Source organism: Marmota monax, unplaced genomic scaffold (assembly GCF_021218885.2).
Source record: "Marmota monax isolate L192 unplaced genomic scaffold, Marmota_monax_Labrador192_F-V1.1 WCK01_AAM20220418_F8-fsc00153, whole genome shotgun sequence".
NCBI classification, from domain to species: Eukaryota; Metazoa; Chordata; class Mammalia; order Rodentia; family Sciuridae; genus Marmota; species Marmota monax.
The window spans coordinates 908344-932017 of record NW_026692146.1 but is presented as its reverse complement, the minus strand read 5'-3'; the positions used below and the strand labels follow the sequence as shown (position 1 = coordinate 932017).

The following is a 23674-nucleotide window of genomic DNA, read 5'->3' as shown; positions in this document are numbered from 1 at the left end:
AACAAAATATATGTGTACTAGACAATCTCCTAGGTCTCTTCCAGTTCTGAATTCTATGCCTCTAATGTTCCTTTACTGGAGCTCCCACCACCATGACTGGGCATCTTGTGACTTGTGTTCTGTTCCAAATTACTTTCAGGAATTATGTCCCAACCCTCAGTTTATCGTTGGTGGAGCCACGCGAACAGACATTCGTCAGGGTGGTCTAGGTGAGTAACTGGGGAGAGTCCTGTTTGCTTTGGGAGAGGGCAGGTGAGTGTGTGTAATGAGCAACGTCTGATTACACTGTTAGTCTTGACCAGCTAAATTATGTACACGGTTTGCCCACATGGGTTTGTGCTTTAGAAATTGTCTTCTTGACTATGGATCTGAATGCTGCAACCCTTTTTGGCTTCTCTTAACAAGAGATTTTCTGCCAACTCGTTTCAACTCCCTTTCATGCTGGAGTAGCAAGCCAGGAATCTATATATACATGGAGTGGATAACCATGCTGTACCATGTTTTTAAAATATTTGCTTTTAAGCAGTCATAGTTATCTATGGAATGGCCCTGTCCATGTAATTATGGACTGCCAGAATAGATCCTTTTACAATTGGTATTGCATCTTTCTAGCCAGATATTCTTTCATAGATCTGGGATTTGTAAATCAAGAAACTTCATTTAGGGGGTGGGGATGGAGCTCAGTGGTGGAGCACATGTGTCACACACATGAAGCCCTGGATTCCATCCCCAACACCAAAATGACCAAACAAGCAAAACTCCCCTTTATTGCCTAACTTATTATATTCTTTTCAAGTCAGGTGCCGTTGAGCTTAGGATGTACTTTCATTTTTTGTTTTGTTAAGTTCTAGCCTCAGTTGTCAGAAAAGCAGGCTCTTCTAGATGGCAGATTAGCTTTGTTGATCTCATAAACCCTCAGAATCTCCAAGCCTCACAGATGGGAGTTTCTGCATTGAGTAGACCACACTTAACATTTTATGGGACAACATGGCCTGAATCGAATTTGTTGGCCTTCCAAACCACTGTCTGGTGACAACTGCAAAATATAGACTTGGACACAAAGGCAGAGAAGAAATAGACTCTACTTGATGAAAAGCAGCCAGATAAACAAAAAACCCTCAGTCTCCATACTGACTCTATAACCTTTTATATTTTAGGAAGTTTCCTCTCTTTTTCTTCCTTCTTTATTCCAGCTAGGAAAACCTTTTCTCTTCAGCCTGCTGGAAACCATCATGATTTTGAAAATTGCAGGGCATTTTATTTTAAATGCCTCTAATGTTCTCTCCTTTAATAAGTATAGCAAATCTGCCTCAGCCTGAGCTCATGGTGCGTGACTATAAAGCATGGAGAACAATTTGGGGTGCCGCACACAAGTGCGTGTCCTGTTGCCTGAAAACACAGCCCATATCTCCCAGGCTCTTGTGTGTGGCTCGCTGAGGGGTGGCTTGCTGACCTTTTCTTGCTCTTGGTTAAGTGTTCTGTACCTTTTAACTTGGAGCTGAATGTTTAACCTAATTTAGCAAGCGTCTCAGGGAAGCAACCTCGAATGTGCGCTTTTACTGCTCCTTGTTAAAAATGTTTTAACCTTGGGAAAAGCATTTAATTAGTGTCTTTTCATCGATTGGCGTGGGGGGATTGTCCTTTGAATAGCTTAAAGCAAAGACGTTTGAGGGTTTCCTAAAAGGGGCTGGAGCGTTACCATGGCGGCTGATGGAGACCAAGGCATTGGAAGGGCAGGAAATGAACCCAACTGGATCTCAGAATCAGGCTCACATCAAAACAAATGGGACAGCTGTAGTGGTGGGGGATTTTAAATGAACAGAACAGGAAGTGGCTGTTGAGTCCAACCTCCTGAAAGGGGCCTGTTGCTTGAGAAAGGGTTTGAGGCTTGGTTTAGCAGATTGAGCCTCAGCAAGTAGAACAGTAGGTGCCTCACAGATCTGAGGCTGTGGCTGGTACAGCAATCTGCAGTGACCTGTGGAATTTGAGGCAGGGTTGCCCTCTCTAATGGGTGAGTTGTGGTGAGATTAAGACTTGATAAAGAGCTGCAAGATAAACAAAAAAACCCAGAGATCCTAGCTGGGCGCAGTGGTAGAAGTCTGTAATACCAGTGGCTCTGGAGGCTGAGACAGGAGGATCCTGAGTTCAAAGCCAGTCTCAGCAATGGCAAGGCACTAAGCAATCAGTGAGACCCTGTCTCTAGATAAAATACAAAATAGGGCTGGAGATGTGGCTCAGTGACCGAGTGCCCCTGAGTTCAATCCCTGGTACAAAAAAAAAAAAATGATTATAGAGATCCCACCCAGGATACAGAGCATATTCCAAAAGAGCCAGGGAAGGTATCACACAGTCAGCACTTGTTGAACCAGGGTGGGATGTGGATTAATGTTTGTTTAATGCTTTGCTGGCTTTTCAGAGTCCAGTACAGGACAGCAGTGTCTGCTCTAGGGATTAAAAAAAATTATTTTTATAACAGTTCATCTGTGTAACAAAAAATGTCTTTTCCCTAGAATTGTGTTATTATTTCATTATTTTGAATACACATGGTTCAAAAATTAAAACAACTGAAAGCTATGCTGTGAGAAATGTGCTTCTCACCTGTCCTCTACCTGTCTCCATCTACTCCATCACTCACTGTCTTGTTAAAACAATCCTTTCTGGCTGGGTGTTGCAGCACATGCTTGTAATCCCAGTGGCTCAGGAAGGAGGATTGTGAGTTCAAAGCCAGCCTCCACAGCAAGGCCATAAGCAGCTCATCAAGACCCCGTATCTAAAATAAAATATAAAAATATGATGGGGGATGTGGCTTGGTGGTTAAGAGCCCCTGGGTTCAATCCCCAGTACCACAAAAAACAAAAACAAAAACAAAAGAACAAAACAAATACCTTTCTATTTTTTAATGCAAATTCTAACAAATCTATATATATATATATTCTTATTTTTAACCCTTTCTTGAGCTGAAGGTGACATATCATCAACACTGTTTGACACCGTGACATTATTTCATTGAATAAAACATCTTGGAGGGCCTGAGGTTGTGGCTCAGTGGTATAGCGCTTGCCTAACATGTGTGAGGCACTGGGTTCAATCCTCAGCACCACATAAAAAAATAAATAAACAAAACGAAAGTATTGTGTCCATCTACAACTAAAAAATTTAAAAAAAAAACCATTTTGGAGATCACTCCATATCATTCTGTAAAGAACTTCATTCATCTTTTTAACCGTTGAGTATGGTACTGCATTGTATGGATGTACCACAGTGGGTTTATCCTGTCTCCTGTTGACAGATGCTTGTTATTTTCTCTGTCTTGCTATCATAGAGTATTGCAGTGACTCTCCTTGATCACACATTGTCTTGTCTGTCTGAAGCTCGCTGGCTGCTGTCACGGTATGGCATCCAAAGAACCTTCCTCCTGACCAACCTAAGTGTGTGAGTCTCTTGGTTCTCATCCAAGTTTATGTTCACATAGAGCCCAGGACCTGGCTTTCTTTGGAGATAATAGAAAGAAAATAAAGATTGTAGAAACTGAAAGCTAAGGATCCAATTGCCCCAAACAATTCTTACTGTAGCAGGTGACTTTTCTTTGGATAGCTCAGTCCTTGTCTCAGTCCAGGAAGATAGTGTGGTTCTACATCCACATAAGTCATTAAATGAGTGTCCTTTGATGACACAGCCCCCCAACAAAACCCCTTTCTGAACCCCCATGCCTCCTGGTACACCGAGGTGGAGAGTTCTTCTCCAAAGATGCTATCCTCTGCAATCCTTGTCTTGTTTCATCTTTTCAGTGGGGGCCATACTCACCAGCTCTCGCAAAGGCCACCCACACATAGTGTCCACTAGAGTAAGAGGATATCTCAGGGCCACCCCATGTTGGGATGGAGTGAGCTGTAGGTGTGCAGTTCCAACATCTGCAGGTGTCCATTTTCAGTGGATGATCATGGTTATAGATCATTCAGGGAGCTGCAGGGACCTAGCGGGTCCCTCTGCTGCTCATAATAGTACAGTCTGTCTCTCCGTTGCATTTTGGCCCAGGCATGCACCAAAGCATATTGTGGCCTTTGGGGCTGCTTGATTAGACCCTGTCCTATGTGTAAAGTACACATTCTGGCTTTGTGTACCTCACACAACAAGTTATACCTATGTATCAACCAGAACTTCTTTGGTCACTAGCTTTAGAAGTCCAACCCAACTAGCTTAAGGAAAAAGAGGGGTGGATCTTTTGGTTCACCCAAGTAGACCATGGAAAAGGACGGTAGTGTTAGCCTTGGGGAAACCTGGACTCAGGGATCCTAATGTTCCTGGAATACTCTCTGCCTATCTCTTGACTCTATGGGTTGGCCTCATTCTCTTCCATGGCGGACAGGCTCCATGTGGCAGGAATCACAACTCCTAGTGGTTCCAAGCTTCATCCTAGCAACACCATACACCAGATTTGATTTTATGCATTTAGGAAAGGCCTCTGATGGGATGATCTGGGTCTTCATCCACTCCCTAAGCCAGTTACTGCAGATAAAGGGGCAAGGGTCCATATGATTGATTCAACCTGGGTCATGGGCTCACTCTTGTGGTTGGGAGCCTTAGTGACTGGAGCCTCCCTTCCAACCACAAGGAGAATCCTCCAAAAGGGAAAGACAATGGCTCTGGGAAGATAGAATAAGGAAAGTATATCTCACCATATAAATAGGACTGACCTGGCCTAGGCTTTACCTCTCCCTGATCATCTTTGTCCTCTGTGCCCAGTGGCCTTGATATGCGCCCCCTCCTCCAATCCATTACTTTGCAATACTCCCTGAAATGCCTTTCCTGAGGGCCCCTCCTCTGTTATTGGATCTGTCCTTAGCCATGCCTAATTCAGCAAATCCAAGCAAACCAGAGTCTTCATGCTTTGCCCACTCAGTTTTTTCAACTATGAAGTGGGGATATAATCAAAACCAACTTGCCAGAGGGTTGTAATAAGCAGAGAATCAACACTTGGTTCCTTAAGCTCTAGGAAGTAGGCATGGGTGGAGTGGATGTGAGTAACCCTGGGAGTCCTGCCTGTGCTGCATGCACCGTATTAGTCATCTCTGGGTTCACTGTGCCCTGTGCATACCAGAGCTCAGAGAAGGTTTGTTGCACTTTTGATCAGTTGATCTGAACATTCTTTCTTATGTTATTACTAGAACACTTTAAAACAGCCTAAATCTGAGGCTAATTGTGTTTTCCTCTCTCCCTTGCCAGTACCTCTTGACAATCGGGCTGGGTCAGGCACTGACGATAAAAGTCTCATCCTGACATTGCCTATATGTACTGATTTTCAAAGGATTTCAAAGTTTTTGCAAAGCAACTTTTCTGCTTGTCAGTCCCCAGCTTGCCGACATTGCTGGATGGGAACATAGAGGTGTTTGAAGGTGCTTGCTGAGCCTCAACAATAAAAAATGTTCCAGAAACAGACCACAAATGAGGCTGTCCCAAAGCCCCTGCTGGTGGCTTTGGAGAAAGGCACACACACAGAGAAGTTTCTGTGGCCACACTGGTTTCTGTGGCCCCCACTGGGACTCTCAGAATTGTCCAGTCACCCATAAGCTCCTTAGTAACCACTAACTCTACCTGCCCTGGGCTACATTCAGTCCTTACCTCCAGTTATCCATAGGAGGGGAAACACCAAGATGTAGTGTCATTTGTGCCTGTGGTTGTGGAAGTGCAATAAGACTTGAAACATCTTCACATCAGTGGACCCAAAGGCCATAAAAGAGATGTTAATCTATGACCATAAAAGATCTTGGCCTCTGGAAAATGAAATTTGATGCTTGCTGCTTTCAGGAACAGGGAATAGGAAATGTTCTTATTTAACAAATGAGGACCAGAGACTTCCACAATGTAGATAGAAATTGGAGTGCTTTCTGGAGAGCAAAAGCTGTCATGTGATCTAAACCTTGAATCTATTGGGTGGCTTGTTTTCTTTCTTCCTCTCTCCCTCCCTCCCTCCCTCCATCTCTCCTTCCTTCCTTCCTTCCTTCCCCACCTATTTTTCACTCCCAGTCCTGTGTCAGTGTGTTTGTGTTTCTGTATGCTCATTTCTTCGAAAAATCCCTTTTTCGCTATTGATCTGCTTTTTCTCTTCACCTCTGTGGAGTTGGTGTCTTTTTCATCTTTATTGTATTTGTTAAATAGAATTTATATTCCGCATACCTGTTTTGAAAAAAAGAATGGACCATTTCATAAGTCTCTAAAGACAAAGAACCAACAGCAATGACCTAAATTCATTGCCTTCTTGTATGCATCTCTCACATTGATTTTCCTCTGTGAGCCGATGCCCCCCCATGGCGCGGGGGCCTGGACTCCTGGAACGGGCCTGGTGCACACACTCGTTAGTAATTGGGAGTAGTGTCAACATCCTTAAGAGCATTTTTTTCCAGACACGTTTTGATCTGTAGCATCCTTCAAGGACTGGGGTGAAGTAAATTCATTCACTAGGACTGGTTGCTTACTTTTAATGAGCAATCAGGGAAGCCTCAGAGAACATAAAGGGCCAAATCTGCTCATTGATTCTGGAGAGCACAGGGTCAGACTTCTGGGAGGCAGGAAAAACTGCAGATGACAGTTCCATGCAGCCCTGTGGGCTTAATTGTGATGTGGGGGAAGTTTGGTTTGCTAAGGGGATCCTTCCCTCTCTAGGATGGCTCCATTTCATCCTTCTATCTTTTCCCTATAACTTTGTTCCTAGTGCTCAGTACTCTCATGTCCTGTCCCACTACTTCCTCTGCCCTGTCTACTCTGAGCAAAGGTGCCCAGGACAAAATGCAAATTTGAGACAGTGGGTTCCAAGAGGATTTATATATTGAGCATTATTTCAAGAGCATGAAAGAATTCTACATTAAACAATCAGTTCTGCTAACCTTAACAATCTTATTTCCTTCTGTTATGAATGCAGGCAATGAAGCCCAGTAATATAAATCACATATTATTTTCATATCACAGAACAGTTGTTAGAAATATCCAAAATACCACTTCTGCTCATCAGTACCTCATAAGTATGCTGTTTATTAGGCCCTTCTCCAAATCTTTTATACAGGACATTAAGAAAGAAACACAAACATTACTATAATTAAAAATATTTTTGATAACTTTCAATGGAATTGGTTTTTTGTAGCCTTTGTTTCTATTTTACACATTTAGAGACATTATTCTGAGATCAGACCCTGACTTTGCTGAACTGCCAGCGGGGTCCATGCGTAGGAGAGGTTGAGAATTCTGCACCGTGTGAGTGTGAGGCTCTTTCTTCCAGGCAGAGATTTCTTTTGCAGGAAGGGGATTTTTGCCAGTGGGCTCCAGTTTTACCTACTTAAATTGAACTAGGTCCTGAGTTTCTCTCACTTTGTAAGAGAACTGTGAAAAGTACAGGTGAACCTCTGACTGCCCAGGGAGACATCTCTTTAATGAGGCTGCTTAACCATAGGAAGAGGTAGTGGGTGATCCCAGGCCAGGGCACTGCTCTCTGTGCCCCATCTTGGCTGAGTAGCCTGAGGTTTGGGTCTGGAAAACCAAATCTCAGATTGAGGCTGATTCCTACTCAAAGGGGAATCCACCAGTGCTACATTTTTAGGGGATAATTATTTTAACATATTCTATAGACCCTACTTTTAAGGTCTGATTCCATGCCTATCAGCTTCCTGCCTGCAGCTTAGGTTTTGAAGAAGTCTACCCAGGGACCTAGGATGATACCTTCATCACACATGAGCCGTGAGTCTTGGATTTCTGTAGCTCTGTTTGATGTAGTAGGGGTATACTGCTGCTCCCATTTTAGTCATCAGGTCTGGCACATGGGGCTGGTTAAAGGGTCTAATTAAAGGAGACCTGGGGTTACCTGAAGGGAGTGTGTTTGATGGAGGGATCCAGGGAGCTTACGGGTGCTAACTCAGGGCCATGTTGCAGAAGGAAAAGGTGGAAGCAGGCTGGTTCAGGGCAGGCACGATGAGATCACAGGCTGTGTTCAGGTCTCTGTCACATCCAAGACAGCCAGGGGCCCTTATTGGAAGCCTGACCAGCTGCATCTGGAGCTGCAGCCCAGAGATGTACACCTTCAGCACTTAACAGGCTGATTCTTGCCATCCAAGGACCAGAAGCAGAATCCACAAGAGCCTGGTTCTTCAGGAAGCAAACGCACACCATCTGCTCACAGGAGAAAGGATGGATGCTTCCTTCCTTCTGAGAGGCTACCAATTTGATGAATGGAAACAAATGCCACCCCACCAGCCCTTTACAGATTCTGCTTCATTTTGGATGTTTCCTCTTGCCCTTCAGTTTCTGTTACCTCCCTGTTGCCATCTCAGCTGTCCTTGGTGATCTTGGGAACACCCAACAGAAGCTGGTGGGATGTCCTCCATGTAGGGGCATAGTCCATTCTTCAAAGACTCCCTCGACCCCACGGTCACCCCCTCTAAAGTTACAGTTAGGGTTTCCTGCTGGCTTGGGAATTGCACAAAGCCACTCTATACCTACCCCCATCCCCTCTTATCTGCTCGTTGAGGGTGTGACCCTCCCTACTTTGCGCTTTGGTTTTTCTTCTCTCATCTGCTTCAAGAGGCTTCTTCGTACCTTCCTTGGTGGTCCAAGGATGGCTGTGCAGCTCTGGGCTTCATGACGCTGGTCACTGGCTTGCATTCTTGCCTCACCTTGATCCCTGAGGCTCTGGCACCTTGGTTCCCCAGTCTTTTACTCTATGAAGAGAAAGAGAGCTGGGAATGACCTACATGCATTTTGGCATCCTTCTGTAGACCTGTTCAGGTTTCAAGGATCATGTTTCTCCACCAGTCCCTGAAGAGTTGCCCTCAGCAGGCTTGGCTTGGGATCATGGACCTTATTTACTGGGGTCTTCCTTGCCTTATCTACTCAATTCCTATTTGCTTGTACATAGCCTCCCCATCAACATGAGGCCAATATCACTTTTCTTCTAGGTCACCAGAGTTGGAAGGACCTAGAGAAGGATTCACTCCAGGGGCCACAGCTCAAATGCCTACAGAGGCCACATAAATGAGTGAGGTAGGCAAGGAGTAGTGGGGACTGTGGTGAACTAGAGCGTTTCCCTGTGTGAGGGCGAAAGCCATCACTTGGCTTGATCTGCGGGTCACCAGGAAGGAGCCAGGAGACCTTCCCTCACTGCCCTACACTTAATAGCCCTTCCCTAGTTCCTTACCCTGCTTTGCTTTCTTTATTGTATTTACCACTACCTGGCTCATGGATTTATTTATTGTTTGTTTTTGCTACTAAAATGTGCACTCCATAACATTTAGGATGTTCTTTTCTATCATGGTATACACAGGAATAGAATCATATTTGGTGCAGAGGAGATGCTCAATAAATACTTGTAGAATGAATATATAGAGGAATTTTGATCAGGTTTTGCCATAGTCAAGATAAGCCAGAAATCTAGATTTTTATGTGAAACCCCTGTAATTCAAATGCATAAATCACTATGCAGGTGGGTACTGTACACCTCGAACAGAATAGATCTGCAAGCCACTTCTAACTGGTTTGTTGTAGTTCAGTCTACACTGGCCTGAGTTTAGCACTGACTCTGGAACTTTCTATATTCCAATTGGCTTTCCCCCTTCAGATCTGCCTTTGGGTTGCTGCAACTCATGGTCTTTGGAGGAATGATCTTTGGTGAATGCACTCCAAGGCCCCTCTGTACTGGCTTCTAGTTGAAATTACTTTCTGTCCAGTTGCTCTCTTCCCGAGCTAGACGAAGTCCCCTCTATCAAGAGTTTTGATAGAGTCCTCCCACCCAAGTCTCCTTCCTTCCTGTCTCCTTTTGTGGGGACAAGTGCATGCAGTACTGCATACATGGCATACATTAAGGGCGTCTGAGTGGCAAACCACTCCCCTGCGCTAGGCGTGTGAGCTGCAAACCGCTTACCCCATAGGCACAGACCTGGGCTTTAGGCCGCGTGTTGCAGTCTCTGCACTTGCTCCACAGCCCACTCCTCGATTGGTCACTGCAAGGATAGTTGGCCAGAAATTGCATTGGTGGCTGCCTGTAATCTGCTTAGCTACTGCCTGAGTATATATATATGGTAACTGCACAATAAAATCAGAACTGCTTCCTGCTTGGTCTCCGGAGGTCTTGATTAGTGTCTCTGCAGCCACACTGTCCTCTACGCTGTTCGGTGGACCTTCTCGTTGGATGAGAGAGAGCCCACACATCCTTTCACATCTTTTTGCTCTTATGCACTTGTGCTCAGATATTTTCCCAGCCTAAAAACACCATGCACTCTAATTAAAGGAGACCTGGGGCTACCTGAAGGCCATGCATTTGATGGAGCACCAGGGACTCAAGACCCTAGTCCTCAGGGCTCTGGGGAGCCCATGGTACTCTGTTCTCATGTGCATTTTTGCACCTGAGTTCACTTCACTTCATCTTGTAGTATATTTGAGGTTGGAAGGCCACCCTCATTTTTCCATGGACACTCTTTATTACCCTGTGTTTAATATTTGATGTACTTTAAGGACCCACATATGTTTGGAAGCCTTAAGGACCCTAGCTCTGATTTGGGTGTGCCACACACTTTACATCTTTGGAGGGGGACATTGAACAAGGCTGTCCCCAGCACAGACAGTAATGGACCATTTTCTGTATCTTATCACATGCATTTCTGTTGTGTTTCTCATCTTTTCATTTTTTTCTCCATTTCACCTAGCTTCTAGTGTCTTATTTTTTAATCCAAAGGGCATTACAATTAAACTCAGAAGCAAGCAAGCCACTTTCTCTTGAAACCGGCTCTGAGATGTATTTACATAAGCCCTGAATGTATTTACTTAGTGATTTTATTTTTCCTCCTCTGGTGAATCAATTCCATTTTTAATAATCTACTAAGAATCTTTTTTTCCCCTCTAAGTAGCATTGAAGTTCTAATTTAAAGCTGGGGTGGGGTGGGAAGAAAAGAGCAGGAAGTCCTAAAACAGTTTCACGCCATTGAGTCTGATTTCTTCAACAAGAGTGGAAATTAGATGAGAATTGGCCTGGCCGGCTTTCTGAGCAACTCTGAGAAACTCTGAAACAATCTGAGACAATCGGATTCCTTGTTTGCTCTTTTCCCCTTTTTCTCCCCTCTGATGACTTATAAGATAAAGCAAGATAGCCTCTGATTCAAAGGTGGCCTGCCAACTTTCCCTGTTTATTCTCTCTCTTTCTCTCTCTGAAGCATATTAACTCTCTGGGGTGCTCTGCAGCTCCTGGAAACAGAAGACCCCCTGGCCTGGAACTGTCCTCTGGCAAATGTGATGTGTGATAGTGGCCCTCAGTGCTGAGCTGCCCCCCTGCTGCTGTGGGTCTGCTGTCAGGTCTGAAAAGCCCCTTCTGGGTCGTCATGGGAACCAGGAGTGGCAGCGCAAGGAGACCTGTGGGGGGCAGCAGAGTGGATTATTTAGTGTGCTTTATTATATGTGGTACAGCTGGAAAGAGTTATTTTGAGGATATAAAAATTACAGTTGCCGCAAGTGAGTCACATTGCCATTGCTCAGAAAATTACCAGTAATACTTGGGGCTATCTTTGAAACTGTATCAGTAACTTTCCTCCCAGGGTGACCCCAATACCTCACTCCCTGCTAAGCCCATGGCACCTGGGCCCTCTGGGGTTTCTGGACTTCTGATGTCTTGCTTCTAGAACAATGATATCTTGCTATAATGCAGCCATAAAATCAGTATGGCATTTCAGTAAGGTGTGCTAAGCTCATTTACAACTCCAGCAGGAGGTGTCGAGTGGTAGGGGATCCAGGCTGGTGGTGAGATGCTTATAAGAGTGAAGGAACATGTGGTTTATCTGACATACTCATTTGTCAGAATCAGGAAGAACTTTCACAGCTCCTTCATTATTTAAATATTGATTAAGTTTCTTCCTTGTGCTGGAAACGGTGGACAAAAGACAGGTGCTGTCTCTCTTCTCCTGGTGGAGCTGGGTGAAAGGGTTCCATGCAGCAGAAATATGAATAAAAGTCCTTCATCTAGAAAGAGTCTGTCCTCAAAGGTGACTTGCAAAGAGGTAGCAGGGCTGCAGCAAATAGGGGGCAGGGATTGCAAAACTGAGGGTGCAGGGGGCAGCAGGCAGATCACTAGGGGCCCCGATGCTGTGTGAAGAATTTTGGATTTTATTGCCAAGGACAGGGTGTATATAGCCAGGTTTGCTGCTGCGTAGACCTTGGGAACACCAGGCAGGACACAGCTGCATTACCAAAACACCCTCATTATTTGAGGATAACTGGTATTGCTATGGAGCTGGGCCCTTCTGAGAAACTGAAACACTGTGAAGACCTCCTCTTCAAACACCAATTCTTGCAATCAAGTTAGAAAGATTTCAGACGTGTCACTTAGAGTAATAGGAATGACTTTATTGAAGGAAGAGGAAAGGGGAAAGAATATACTCTCGAGGGAGAGAATGGATCCTCTCAGACAGGAGAGAGACAATGTGCCTCCCTTGCACTCTAGTTTTACTGGAGATCCCAGAGAAGTTTCCAGAGAGTCCTGCCCAGGTCCACCTTTTGACTTTTGACTGACAGCAGGGTAACATCAGGGGACTTTTAAATCCCCACTGTCAGGGCAACTCTAGGTCCACCTTGGCCCATGCTGACAAGTTCTAATTAGATTCTTAACTATACATTCTTACAGATTGTATGGTTAGGAGGAACTATCCTTATCTCCCAGAGTTTCAGGATCTGGTCACAAAATTCTCCTCCTTCAGGGTAACTTGTGTTCCTCTTATCAACATTATTTTGGACCTGCATTTCTTCTTCAGTGAACAGGTAGTTTGTTGAGGAATGTGACATATCCTGTCCACTGAGGCCAGGCAGGGCTGCAGCTAAATTGCTTCTTGGAAAAGAAAGCATGTGGGGGTCAGCACAATGGGCCCATTTTATAGATTTATTCTCTTAACCTCATGTTCCCACCATCCTCATTTGTCTGTTCCCTAACAGTATGGGGGGGCACTCAATGTAAAATGGAAGACCTAATTTCTTAGTGTGCAATTTAAAAAAAATATTCGATTAGTGTATTACTTTGAAAAATGATACAAGAAATTTTGAGCTGGGTGCAGTGGTGCACATCTGTAATCCCAGTGGCTCGGGAGACTGAGGCAGGAGGGTTGTGAGTTCAAAGCTAGCCTCAGCAATTTAGTGAAGCCCTAAGAAACTCAGTGAGACCCTGTCTCTAAATAAAATACAAAAAGATCTGGGGATGTGGCTCATTTGTTGAGTGCCCCTGAGTTCAATCCCTGGTACAAAAATAAAAAGAAGAAAATTTGAAAAAAATCTTGTATATTTTGACAAACTTATGTAATAATTACTGGTTTGGGCTAGCTCTTTGAACAGAGGATGAATCAATTTTTCACTTTTTTGAGGGATGGGTACACTGGGTTTGAAAACATTACAAGATAACAGGATGCAGCACCCTCCTCTTTTGACTGTTGAAGCAGAATCATGAAAATATTCAAAGACTCATTAGTTTTCCCAAGGAGCTCTCTCTCTTATCCTTGATGCTCAAGCCAATCACCAAAGCTGCCTAGATCCTCAGTAGTCTTGCTGTTTTCTCTTCCTCAGCTGTAACCGTTTTAATTCTGTCAAGTTCTCCTTGGTCAGTGGCAGTGAAGCACAACTCCAATGTCACTTTCATCAACTCATGAAATCCTGCAAATGTAGCAAAATTTTCAGAGTCACAATTATTCTGTTTGTGCTGCTATAACAAATAATCACAAACTGGGTAATATGTCAGTCATAGAAACTGATTTCTCACAGTTCTGAAGGCTGAGAAGTCCAGGACCAAGGTGCCAGCTGGTTTGGTTTGGTCTTTGCCTCCAAGATGGTGCCTTGTTGTTGTGTCCTGTGGAGGGGATGAAGGCAGGAGGCAGAGGGTAAAAGCAGGTCAGACTCCCTCTGTCAAACCCTTTGTGAGGGCCCAGCTCTCGTGGCTTAATCATCTTTTAATACTGTTGCATTGAGGATTAAGTTTCAACATGAATTTTGGAGGGACACAAGCATTCAAACCATATCAGCCACGTTTCGACCAATTTACATTGTATTTGCATGTACAGCAGGAATGGTTGATAGTTACAAGTTACTAATGTTAAGTGGGAAAGGATGTTGGACTGCAAACTCATGAATATTTTCATGTCATGATAACTTTGCTTCTTTCTGCAGCTTCCTATTACGTCTCCTGAATAATGAATATTTGGAGAAAGAATGTTTCTTATAGTCCCAGAGGGAGAGGAGACAGTGACCATGGTGTTGGACTGAAAGGATGGGATTCTGGAGCTATTTAGGAATAAAATCAAAAGCATTTGGGGAGCGACTGGATATTAGAAGGGAGAAGGAATCAGAATGGCTCTTAGACTTGAGCAACCAAGAAACCAATTGTGTGGCTGCTGGAGGGGGAGGCCTGGGCAGAGGGTACTGGCTGGGAACAGGATAGCAGTCCTGCTCTTATGCCAAACGTGGGTGGCATAGAGAAGGCACCCGCAGCTTCCTGCTATCATTGTTGTTTTTGTTTTCTTAAGGTAGTAGACAATAAATGTTTGCTGATCCACTTGTTTGTGTCCCCCTGAGTTTTGGGTTAATTGTGTGGGCGGGTGATAATAGCTAATTATGAGGAGGTTTATTGAGGGCTTTCTCTGTGGCAGGCACTAAGCTAAGCATTTTATACATCTTATCTAATTTTTATCTTCATAACAACTTTAAGAAGCAGTGACTGTCTTAGTTACTGTAATGTTAAGTAGATGCTATTATATGAGGTAGGTCAGAGGGTGAGCCCAATGTTAATGAGGGGTGGGGAGAGGGTATGTTCAGAAGCAATTGGAAAGTGAAGATGAGGAGAGGCTGAGAAGACACATGTGGGTGGAAGATATGAGGACCATTCCTGGAATTTCTTGTTTCCCCTTGCAGGGAGGATTAGGGCATGTCTTTCAGCTGGTGATGATCACATTTACTTTGGCTTCTGAGTGGCCCTGCAGGGTATGGATGAGGCAGCCACTTGTCACCTTGCTGGACTGGTCCTGGCTCTGGCACTGACTTTCTGACCTTGGGTGGTCACTTGAATGCTTAGGGGCTCAGCTATACTCATGAAGCAATGGGTATTAAGAACATGCTTTACCTGTGTCCAGAACAGGAAGGCAGGCTCAATATAATAAGTGCAGATGGCTGATGTGATTTCAGAGAAACTCTGGGAGGGTGAAGGCTGAGCCTAGAACATATCTGCCCCATCCCAATCTTCCTTTTGTAGAACTCACCTTGTCCAGAAACCGTTTTTTTTTAGCAGGATTTATTGTATGTGGGCAACTTTTAGATGTGGTTCATTAACCTGAAGTAGATTTGCAGGCTTAAAGGAGGCCACAGAGAGCTGGTGCTTTAAAGCTGACTCAGTAGGTGGTGTTAACAGGGTAGACAGCTCAGGGCAGGGCAGGGCTCCAGAGCAGGGGCTCACGTTTGCAATTGTGAGCTGCTGCTCACAGAAGTGTTCCCTTTGGCTCCATGTTTTCTGTTGGAGGGGGGTAAAGAGACCTCTGTAGGCAGAGCCTGAGGTGCTGGCGGCAGCCCTATCTGTGGTTCTGGGAAGAGCTGAGGATCCTATTTTGCTCTGGATGTGGGAAGGCCAAGAAATTTTCCATTATGAGCAGAGAGGTGGTTGCTTTTGGGGGGAGACTTTACTGAAGTCACTTAAGCACATCTCCGGTGAGCTCCGCTAGTCCCTGGTTTTGGCACGGAGCACAGGTCTGAGATCTAAAATTGCTTTCATCTTCCTTAGGAGCCCTGGCCAGGGAAGTGGCAAACTAAATTTAGTCCAATCTGTTTACAACTTTGTCTAATTCAATAGTTTAAACGGATTTCAGAGTAACTCAGGTCCTTTGGGATAATTGTCCTGTATGAATCCCATATCCCTCTGCCTTTCTCCTCCTTGTCCCAAGATGGTGCTGGGCATGTGGGGAGCCACCCGCAGGACTGGCCCTGCCTGCGGAGGTGTGCTTGGTCTAATTCCCACTCTGGGCTTTCTGCTGGTGTCCCCTGCTGGCATCACACGGGTGACTTCTTGTCTTTTTCTTTGTGTGTGTGTGTGTGTGTGTGTGTGTGTACTGGGGAATGAACTCAGGGCACTAGAACACTGAGTCACATCCCCAGCCCTATTTTGTATTTTATTTAGAGACAGGGTCTCACAGAATTTCTTAACACCTTGGTTTTGCTGAGGCTGGTTTTGAACTTGTGATCCTCCTGCCTCAGCCTCCTGAGCCCCTGGGACTACAGTCGTGTGCCACTGCACCCGGCTCTTTTCCTGTTTTGAGGCCACAGGGTAACTGAGGGGTTTCTGGAGAGCCAGCTTGGTATCTCTGTCCAGCCATGATTCCCACTTTTCTAACCCTGTGGGAAGATGCCCGGGCCTATGCAGGACTTCTCTCTAGAGTTGTTTTCTCTGAGTCCCAGTTGATAAGGGGCCAAGAGGTCCTTGTTCCTCTGTGCCCACTTCAACCCAGACAGGCACCTCCTCCCTGCTCTGAAGTTTAGAATCCTACCCGTCCTGCTCTTTCCAGTATCATTTCTCTGAATCTTATTGGCAGATGGGGTGGAGAAAGAGAGAGGCTCACTTACTTACAGGGAATCTTAATCAAGATACTCAAGAGGTGCTCCAAAAATACTATGCCTACTGTTACATATATACTCAAGTGTATCTTTTATGTCCCAGCGTCCTCTCTACTTACCAGGAGACCATACACACAGCCTTGTGCTCCTTAATGACAGAGATGAGCTCTGAGAAATCTGTCCATAGGCCAGCATCACAGAGTGCGCTTACACAAACCTGGTGTAAGTGAGTCCCTCGATGTGACCTTGTGATGCCATGGAGAGATGCAGTAAACACAAGATGTATGAAGCTTCTACTAGTATAACTTGGGATGCTATTTCACAATAAATTGTTTTTATAAGTAGAGAGCATACCCTGTAATAAAAATTACAGGATAGTAAATACATAAACCAGTAATGAGAACATTTGTTATCATTGTCAAGTATTATGTCTGTCTGTATGTACGGTACATAATTTTAAATGCTATATTTTCATATGACTGACATATGTAGGTGCAGCAGGTGTGTTTACACCAGCACCACCATGAACACGTGAGCAATGTGTCATACCACAACATCATGATGGCTGAGATTGAGAAATTCTGTTCTAGCTGGATCGACTTGCAGCTTTATGCACCAAGAGAGGAGCTCTAAATTCTAAATCTGGTTCTAGTCATACACAGTATTAACACAGGCAGCTGTATCTTTCCCTGATTGAGATATCCACCACAAGTACATGGACACAATTCAACTCTGGGGCTAAATCAAATCATCAGACTTTCTTGCTGGTATCTGAGGTATGAATTTTCAAATCACTCCTGACACATTCACCTTGAAGTGAATTCACTCAGTAAAAATTTTGTGCTGGGGTCTATAAGAAGCATAAAATCTGTCATCTGCCCCCAGCCAACTTCCAGTCTAGTCAGAGAGAAGGGAATTGTGTTAGCTGAGCAAGAATAACCAAACATGCCTGTGCTTTAATGCAGCCCAAATGGCATGAATTAAATGCTGAAGGCTTGAATTAAATGCTGTTCACCAACAGGAGGGAGGGAACGAGCTTTCTATGATTGCTTAGCAGAGCTAAATTAGTGCCCTGTGCATAAAACCACGTAGAGTAGGCAAAGGATTTCTTAGCTGTGATAAAATATTGAAGATGGATTAAGAAAAACACAAGCATTTATTTTAACAGGGTCAAAATCTCTATGTTACATTCAGATGTGCAATCAGTGAAGGATTCTTTATTTTTCTCAACTATTTTCAGCTTGCCAGGGCCCCCCATGTCCTTTGGCCATGAGTGGGAGGAAGACACAGAGTTGCCTGTTAAGGTATTGTGACTCTGCCTGTTTCAGGTTTTTGTCTCCTTTGGATAAGAAGTCTTTCTTCTATTACTATTTTTGAGGGTGTTGTAAGTGGAATTTTTATGTTGCTTTCCCATTTAATTTATTAAATTTCAACATCCAGTGAATTTGGAGGTGGAGCTTTTGGGAGGTGATTGGGACATGAGGATGGAGCTCTTGTAAATGGGATTGGTCCCTTATAGAAGACATCATGGATACGGGGCGCAGTGGTGCATGCCTGTAATATCCCAGCAACTCAGGAGGCTGAGGCAGGAGGATTGTGAGTTCAAAGCCAGCCTCAGCAGATTAACAAGGCACTTAGTAACTCAGTGAGACCTTGTCTCTAAGTAAAATATAAAAAAGGACTAGGGATGTAGCTCAGTGGTTAAGCATCCCTGGGTTCAATCCCCAGTCCCCCACTCCAAAAAAAAGACAACATGGAGAGTTACTATATCCTTTCTACTATGTGAAGACAGAGTGAGAAGTTGCCATCTATGAATTACCAAGTGGGTTATCACAAGGAACCAGCACCTTAATCTTGCACTTCCAGCTTCCAAAACTGTGAGATATAAATTTCTGTTGTTATAAGACATCCAGTTTGATATTTTATAATAGTAGCACACATGGGCTAATATGGGTTGCTCACTTCTTAAAGGATTTCTACCCCGCCCCCCTGCTTCCCCAAGATGGTGCCTGGATATACGTCCTTCTGGCAATGGTGAGTGGGCAGCTGGTCTATGTGCAGCCTGGTATTGTCCTGGGTCCTTGCTAACTGGTGTGACTTGATGTGGCTGGTGTATTGTGTGAACTTTTTTCCTGGTTTGTCATGGTCCAGTGGACCATCCCTAGCAGATCCACCCCAACTTGAGTGCTTATTAGGGATGCCGACATGACACATCACCCTCTCTGTTCAGTGCTTGACTCATGGAGTCTACCTCACAGCCCCTGCAAAAGGATTAATCCACCATTTTCTTCCCTGCTCTCTGCTCAGTCATCAGATGATGGCTGAGGCAGACTTGAGGTGCTGTAAATCTTCTTTCACCTTCTCTCTGCCTCATTCCTTCACATTGCCATTTCTGTTCTGCTCCTGGATTCCTCTGTGGGTAGTAGGGCACAAGGGCTCTCTGCTTGAGCTTCCTCTTGAAACCATCTGGAGTTTTACCGCTGTTTCTACTCTAGTCATTATTCATCCTTGAGGTAAGGGAAGGGCTTCTGCAGAGGTTCCAATGTTTTCTTTCTTTCCTTTCCTCTTTCTCTTCTTCCACCTGTGGCCCAGAAGCAATTCCACTTGTTTATCATCCATAAAGAGGAGGAGGGCAGAAAGACACCATGTCCCTGGAATGCTACATTATTTCCCAGGAACATGGATGAATCAAGAAAACAAGGAGAGCAGTTGTGGGTCAGGATTGCCCAGATAAACTAGCAGGACACCAGCTCACTCTCATGCATGCTGGGAAATTAGGGCAAGTTAGTGTTATTGGTGGAGAGCTGCATGTACACCAGGTTGCTCAATGGGGTACTGGTCACACAAGGGGACAAATCAAGCTAAGTGGTTGCTACTTCTGTAACCTAACCTATAAACCCCCTCTCTGGTGTGACTGGTGAGGATGAATGCTGTCCCTGGGCAAAGCATGGAGAGGGATGGGAGCTGCTAGTTTGTGGTGAGGTGCCAGGGCACTGCGTGCTGCAGAGATACACCTGTCCTGCCCGTTACCTCTGGACCTCCCCAGTAAGCATTTCTCAACAAACCCTTTAATCTCATATCCCATCTTGGTGACTTCTTTGGTCTCTTGGCAACCAATCTCATTGCCCTAGCCCAACTGGGTGGTAGATGGTAGAACTTCTTCCTTTGATGTTTGGGAAATTTTCTTGAGCTCTATCTAGAGTTCTTGCCACCCACCATTTATAATAACATGGTATGTTCAAATATTCAAGCTTTGGTTTTATTTATTTATTTTTAAAATTTATTTTCAAGATGAAGCCTCTCTTTGTTGCCTAGGCTTCTCTCCAACTCCTGGGCTCAAGTGATCTTCTTGCCTCAGGCTCTTGACTAGTTGTGACTACAGGCACATGCCACTGTGCCTGACTTCAAGTTTTAATTTAATGTGTAAATTTGAATTAAGATATTTCCTTTTTATTTATTTAATTTTTAAAAAAGTTTTTAAATTGATTTTTAAAAAAATAAATGACAGCGGAATTCATCACAATTCTTATTATACATATACAGCACAATTTTTCATATCTCTGTTTGTATTTAAGTATGTTCACACCAATTCGTGTCTTCAAACACATACTTTGGATACTGATGTCCATCACATTCCAAGATATTTCTTTATAAAAAAGTTAATCTTCATTCAGAATGATTGTCTCTTGGTAGATAGTAAAGTTTTTTTTCCAACAGGGGAGAAAAACACCTTCATTGTTGTGAATAGGGTCTGTCTGCTCCTTACCAGAAGTCCTGCAGCTCCCTGCTACAATGTATGAGGTGATCTAGGGGATTCTTATTTGAGGGGAAGAAAAAATTATTAAAAATTTAATTAATATTAAACTCATTACACATATAAGCAGAGTAAGCAGTTGGAAGAACAAAGTTCACATTTTTCTCAGAACTTCCCGGGAGGTCAGTGACCCAGAAGACCTCACGCTGACTTTCGTTGGCCTAAATCTTGCTCAATGAATGATTCTGTGAGTGGCCCAAACTCGACACCATGATTATCCTACTAATGAGAAGATGGTAACAATAATTTATTTTTAATGTGTTTGCACCTAAAGATTTATTTCTTACCTTGGTTTACTTTGGGTTCTGGAACTCTCCAAGGCAACTGTCTTCCAAGCAGTGACTCAGGTACCCAGGCAGCCCACACCAAGAAGCTATGCCATCTAGAATAGATACCTTCCAGGCACGAGAGGGCTGGAGGGTTGTGTGCTGGCTTCTACATGCTTTGGCCCAGGCATGAAACTCTTTCTTCATTATGTATAAGACCAGAACTAGTCACATCACCATGAAAGGGAGCTGGGACAAATGTAGAGCACTTAGATACATGGTAAAGAGTAAATGTCTCTCTGCTGTAGTCGCTAATGTCCTCCACACTGCTAAATCCAATGATCAGTTCCCAGTCTTCATCTTCTTGGATCTGTGTGTAAACTCTGACCCAGATGATAAACCTTGGTGTTCATGGCCCCACATTGGAATGGTGTTTGCCTCCTATGCTGTTGGTGGTTTCTTCTTGGTCTTCTTCACTTTGAGAGCAGTAACTTAATGAGAACCTACGGTGTTCTGTCCATCACTGGTCTCATTTGATGGCATAGTATACCTCACAGGAGGTATTATTGTTGCTTCTATTATATAGGTTATAAACTAAGGTTCAGAGAGGTAGCATATTTTTTCCTGAGTTCACACAGCTTGAGAAGATAAGGTAAATAACCTTGTCTTGTCTTGTTTTCCCTCTAATGGGATTAATCCCTTCACTGTAGTCATTGTGAAAAGGTTCTAGAAGTCCCTTTTTTCTGTTGCCCTTTCAAAAAAGTACCCCTAAATCTTGGGAAGTATTTATTATCTCTAGTTATTTTCTTCATGGGACCCAAAGCTGCCTACAACCAGTTTCCCTCTCTGTTGACCCTCTTCTTTCATTAGGTCTCTTTTGTCAAATGTCACACCTGGATGGCTTTCCTATTTTGATTTTGAGAATTACCATGCGACACAAAGTTCTTCCTAACCAGTGACCAGAGCAGAGTCAACTGGAGCCCTCGGGTTCCTGCTCTGGTAACTCTGTGTCCTTGGGTACCTGCCCCTGTGACTCTGATGAAACCCACTCCTTTCCTAAAGCAGCTCCTGGCATTTGCTCCTTTTCCCAAAACTTTGCAGCTGAAGTTTGCTTCAGTAGACCACAGTGCTGAGAAAGGTCCTCCCCAATGTGCCTTCTAGGGAACCTCTATTTCTATCCAAGCTGCTACTTCTTGCCATGTGCGAGGGGCCGCTAGCTCACTGTCTGTGTTGGGTAAAGGACAGAACAGTCTTTGCTGCTCCATCTCATCTGTTAGACCCACCCAGATGGGCTACAGGAATCCCAGATGCCCCAATCCAAACTCCTCTTTCTCTTCTCCTTGACACTGTGTGCCTTCCCACTTGTGCACCCGCCCGCCCCCCCGCCACACCAATATAGGCTCAGAATTGCTTTCTAACTGCTGTGGTTGGGTAGGGTTTGTTCCCACCAAGCCCCCTGTTGAAATTTATTTGCCAGTGTAATAGTGTTGGGAGATGGGGCCTTTCAGAGGTTGTTAAGAGGGAAGGATTAATGGCTTTCTCTTGAGAATGAGTTGTTATTGCAGGAGATGGGCTTTCTTTTCTCTCCTCTTTCTGTGCCCACTTGCTCTTCTTCTTTCTGCCATGTGTTGAAGCAGCATGAGATACTTGCTGGTATCTGAACTTCCCAGCCTTCAGAACCACGAGCTAAATAAACTCATCTCCTTTATAAACTCCTCTGTCTCAGGTATTCTGTTATAGCAACAGCAAAACAACTAAGACATCTGTGTCCTTTAGAAGAGCATCATTTCTGTATTGCAAAGCATATATATGTTTTTTGGGGTTGAGGGAGCCCTGGGATTTCCTTAGGCAGCCTTCTTCCCTACTTCAGCTGTTTGAGGTCCCATATGCAAATGCTTATATTCTATAGTGCTGTATGCTGTGACCCTCCCTCTTTGGAGAGCAGATACAGGTATTCCCAGCCAGATCTAGTAACCCCAGAACATATACAACCCAGTGCATGGAACAATGTGTGTATTTCAACTGCTGCCATTCCCAGCATTTTTTTTTCTTTTTTTTTTGGGGGGGGGGTACTGGAGATTGAACTCAGGGGCACTTGACCACTGAGCCACATCCTCAGCCCTATTTTGTATTTTATTTAGAGACAGGGTCTCACTGAGTTACTTAGCACCTCGATGTTGCAGAGGCTGGTTTTGAACTTGTGATTCTCCTGCCTCAGCCTCCTGAGCCTTGGGGATTACAGGCACGCACCATGGTATCCGGCGTATTTCCAGTGTTTTAGAAAGAGCTCCTTATGTGGAATTTTTTCTCTGAACCTGTTTATGGGGCACACCAAATCCCTTCATAGTCATTCTCATTTGATCAGTTAGGAAAATGTTGGCTGCAAGCAGCATACAACCCAGCTGCTAGTGGCTTGAACAAATAGAGGGCTAATTTTTCTTTTATAACAAGGAGTCTATATGCGCTTAGCCCGGGGCTAACGTAGCTCATGTCCTTGGAGACCTGGCTCACACTGTGCTTCTACTCTAGTCTCCCGAGTGTGTTGACTGTCATCCTGCACATGCAACCTTGGGATTGCAAGGTGGCTGTGTGATGTCCAGGCCTAAGGCAGACTTTTTAGGTGGAAGGAAAGGGGAAGGGTAATGGGCAAAATGTCTTGATCAGCTAGTCTGTCCCACTTCCTCAGGAAATTAGATGTTTTTCCTGAATTCAGATATCTGCTTAAAGCTCATGGGTAAGACCTCTACCCCATGGCCAGCCCTACCTGAGGGGTGTCTGGGGAGGAGAGACTAGTCCATATTTCCTATTTTTTTTGGTCTATCTTATTTGCCACCAAACTTGGATCCCAAATCCTCTTGCCTGCTTTCAGAAAGTAAAACTATGCTCAAAGATCAAGGCTATTTCCCCTTGGAGAAGAACCCACTAATGTGCCATGAGCTTAGAAGCAGTTCCTCAAACAAGTCTCTAAACTGTTTGAGCGACAGAATAAGTGTTTATT

At 44.3% G+C, this 23674-nt stretch overlaps 1 protein-coding gene across 1 annotated transcript in view; it reads left to right on the top strand.

Moving 5' to 3' along the window:
- Capn8 (calpain 8) overlaps nucleotides 1-23674 on the top strand; it is a 76581-nt gene that overhangs the window by 14078 nt on the left and 38829 nt on the right. The window contains exon 2 of the mRNA XM_046419883.2: nucleotides 140-209. Coding sequence (XP_046275839.2) covers nucleotides 140-209 — 70 coding nt within the window. The remainder of the gene's footprint in view (nucleotides 1-139; nucleotides 210-23674) is intronic.